The 3,408-nt window shown below is 43.0% G+C and overlaps 1 protein-coding gene across 1 annotated transcript in view; it reads left to right on the top strand.

Moving 5' to 3' along the window:
• The window catches only part of LOC104979895 (cytochrome b-245 heavy chain), a gene marked incomplete at its 3' end in the record, with an annotated part of 25,101 nt that overhangs the window by 19,272 nt on the left and 2,421 nt on the right, over nt 1-3,408 (top strand). The window contains exon 7 of the mRNA XM_010828449.1: nt 2,213-2,466. Within this exon, the coding sequence (XP_010826751.1) occupies nt 2,213-2,466 (254 nt within the window). The remainder of the gene's footprint in view (nt 1-2,212; nt 2,467-3,408) is intronic.

The following is a 3,408-nucleotide window of genomic DNA, read 5'->3' as shown; positions in this document are numbered from 1 at the left end:
GTATGTAGTAACAGAATGTCAGAGTTAATGTCCTCAAAGTCTTCAGTAAGCTAACTAAACTTCATTGAAAGTTGAGTCTGGTAACTTCAAATATATATCGGTTTATTCCCCTCATGTCAATGCCACTTCTTATCACTAAATAAATAAATATCTAACTAAATAAATAGAAATAGAATCACCTTATTATAGTTTCAGGAAACATCAGACAAGACTATTTTTATCAAATAAAATTGAATTCAATTCAGTTCAAAAAGTATTTACCAAAGTTTACAATGGTTTGCTTTTGCAAAACACACAAAACCTTCCTGTCCACCTACCTCTTCTTTCTGGACCTCTATGGCAGGTCATAGGAACGTAGTCCAGCTGGCAATGGAGATCTTGAAATATAGGAAGCCACAACAGTTCTCCTTTTATGATATTTATATTGTATGAGGAAAAGCCCACAGATCAGCAAAAAGATCAACCACAAAATTTCCCTTACTAGACTAAAATGAACTAACCAGACAAGTATTTCTGCTAGGCCTATTTCTAAGGCAAACTTGTTTTCCTGTGAATAAAATGAATATCCATTTTCTTCTCATGTCAACACATGTAAGAAACGAAGTACTCTCCAAAAGTATTTTGTGACTGTGTTGTCCACTAGGACGTTTTACTCCCTCCTATCCCAGCGTCGCCTGTGGTGGCAACATTGCGTTATGGTAAAAATCATGTTCACCACACAAAATTGCAGTGTGAGCAGCATAATTTTCGAAGTCATTTTCATCAATCTTTATTTTCTGTTTTCAAAATGAAGCTTTATACCTCCTTAATTCAGTGATGAAGGGACATGGGTTGCAGCCTTGTCATTTAAGTTATATTTGAATCACAAATTTTGGAAACATTTGACAATTTTTCTTAAAAGAATTTCGTATTCTCCTACTCCTCACTCATGAAAAGAAAAGCTCAGCAGTATCAGTCAACATTGTGCTCAGTCCCTTCAGTCGTGTCCGACTCTTTGCAGCCCCATGGACTGTAGCCTGTCAGGCTCCTCTGTCCATGGGATTTTCCAGGCAAGAATACTGGAGTAGGTTGCCATGCCTTCCTCCAGGGGATCTTTCCAACCCAGGGATTGAACCAGTGTCTCCTGCGTCTCTTGCGTCACAGGTGGATTCCTTACCACCGAGCTACCAGAGAAGCCCCTCAGTCAACATTAGGAGACTGCTATTTTGTTTCTATTGATTTTCCTTTCCTTTGATGTCCCTTGGTTTGTTTTCTGTTGTACATATAAAGTCCTCCTGAGATCTCAGGAATCATCACGGGAACAGCATATTACAATGAAAGCATTTTGTTGTGTTCTATTTTTATTTTTATTTACCAACTCACCAGTTGATGGGCATTTAGACTGTTTCCAAATTATTTTGCTATTGTAAACAAAGCTATTATGAACATTCAGGTACATGGAGAACGAACAATGGGTGGATGGGGCCTGGCTTTGGGAGAGATGGACAGTGCACTCCCCAAGTAGGAAGAAACAGAAACAATGCATGAAATCAGGCAGGCTCAAGGTGGGACATGGGACAAAGACAGACCAGCACCTTAGGCTTGGTTTGGGGGACGTTGCTATAGAACTGTGAATGGGGTCACCTTCTGCCTCTGTCTGGCTGCTAAGGCTCTTGATCAATCCCCCTGGGGAAACAGGAAAGCTGAATAGGAAACCATCTCTTCTTCCTGTTTCTAGCCACTGCCTTGATTTCTTAAAGGAAAAAAAAATCACAGTAAGTCGGAGTCTTAGGTTGAATTCCCTAGCCAAGACTCAGAGACAGAGAACTGCATGCAGAAGGCTTATCCGGGGCGTGTTCTCAGGAGATGAACTTGTAAAAGGAAAAAAAGGCAGGGCTGGGGGAAGAAAATGGGTGGCTGTCAAAGTGGTTGCAACTGCAGCCTCAGCTGATCCTACAGGAAGTGCTAGAGCTGGGATGGCCCCTGGGAGTTGTCCCAAAGTGAGGAGAAGGGCCAGGCCTTTGGGTCCCTGCATCAGAGCTCATTGTGGGCCACTGGCTAAAGTCAAGGGCTATTCCCAGTTAGAGATTCATTTGCTGAAAGAACTACTCTGTTGGCCCTGAAGAAGGAACCTGGGTGGGGCCTCTTAGCTCAGCCTCTTATCCATACAGACACTGACAAGACAAGTACTGGGAGAAAGGGGCATTTCCAGAGACATGTTTTATTTCCATAGGTGGTCACTCACCCTTTCAAAACCATCGAGCTCCAGATGAAGAAGAAAGGATTCAAGATGGAGGTGGGCCAATACATTTTCGTCAAGTGTCCCGTGGTGTCCAAGCTGGAGTGGCACCCTTTCACCCTGACCTCTGCCCCTGAGGAAGACTTCTTTAGCATCCATATCCGCATCGTGGGGGACTGGACAGAGGGACTCTTCAAAGCTTGTGGCTGTGATAAGCAGGAGTTTCAAGATGCCTGGAAACTACCAAAGTGAGTACAGAGTGCCTGTTACAAAGGTGCATGAGTTCAGGAAAATATGTCACTAAATAGTTTTGCTTCTCCCATCTCTTACTCCAGTAGCCCCTGAGTCTTAACAAAACACACAGATTCTGCAAACAGAGGTAACGATCTCTGTGTTCCCCATCTTACATGTGGTGAAGCGTTAGTCTCTCAGTCATGTCCGAGTCTTTGAGACCCCAGGCCCTGTAGCCCACCAGGCTCCTCTGTCCATGGAATTCTCCAGGCAAGAATACTGGAGTGGGTTGGCATTCAGTTCTCTAGGGGATCTTCCCGACCCAGGGATTGAACCCTGGTCTCCTGTGTCTTCTGCATTGCAGGTGGATTCTTTACCATCTGAGCCACCAGGGAAGCTGTTTATGCATATCTGTATAAATCTTATGTAAAATATAAAATATTTGAATCATATGTTAATCATGAATATTCCCCAATGCCTTTACATTTGTAAGGGTCAAGGTCAAGGTATATTAACTTTCAATCAAAGCTATACTTAAAATTTAATTGCTGTACATTATTTGAAGGGAGATATGTCTCCAATACAGGAGACATAAGACACTCTGGTTCCATCCCTGGGTTGGGAAGATTCCCTGGAGTAGGGCATACCAACCCTCTCCAGTATTCTTGCCTGGAGAATCCCATGGACAGATGAGCCTGGCGGGCCACAGTCCATAGAGCTGCAAAGAGTCAGACGTGACTGAAGTGACTAAGCATGCATGCATGCCAGATATTACTCAGTTGGCCTCCTTCTTCGCACATGCCTAACATGGCGTCAGGCGTTAGTAGATGCTGAAGAAAAGTTGGTCAAATAACTCAATGACTAGACAAATGAAAAGTGGAGATAATAAATTCATAAGATATTATAGCATGGAAAACTTCTCACTTTAATGTGCAAGAATTTCAAGTGTGGGCTGCCCT

Source organism: Bison bison, unplaced genomic scaffold, assembly GCF_000754665.1.
Source record: "Bison bison bison isolate TAMUID 2011002044 unplaced genomic scaffold, Bison_UMD1.0 scf7180017858617, whole genome shotgun sequence".
NCBI classification, from domain to species: domain Eukaryota; kingdom Metazoa; phylum Chordata; class Mammalia; order Artiodactyla; family Bovidae; genus Bison; species Bison bison.
This window is presented reverse-complemented; position numbering and strand designations above follow the sequence as displayed.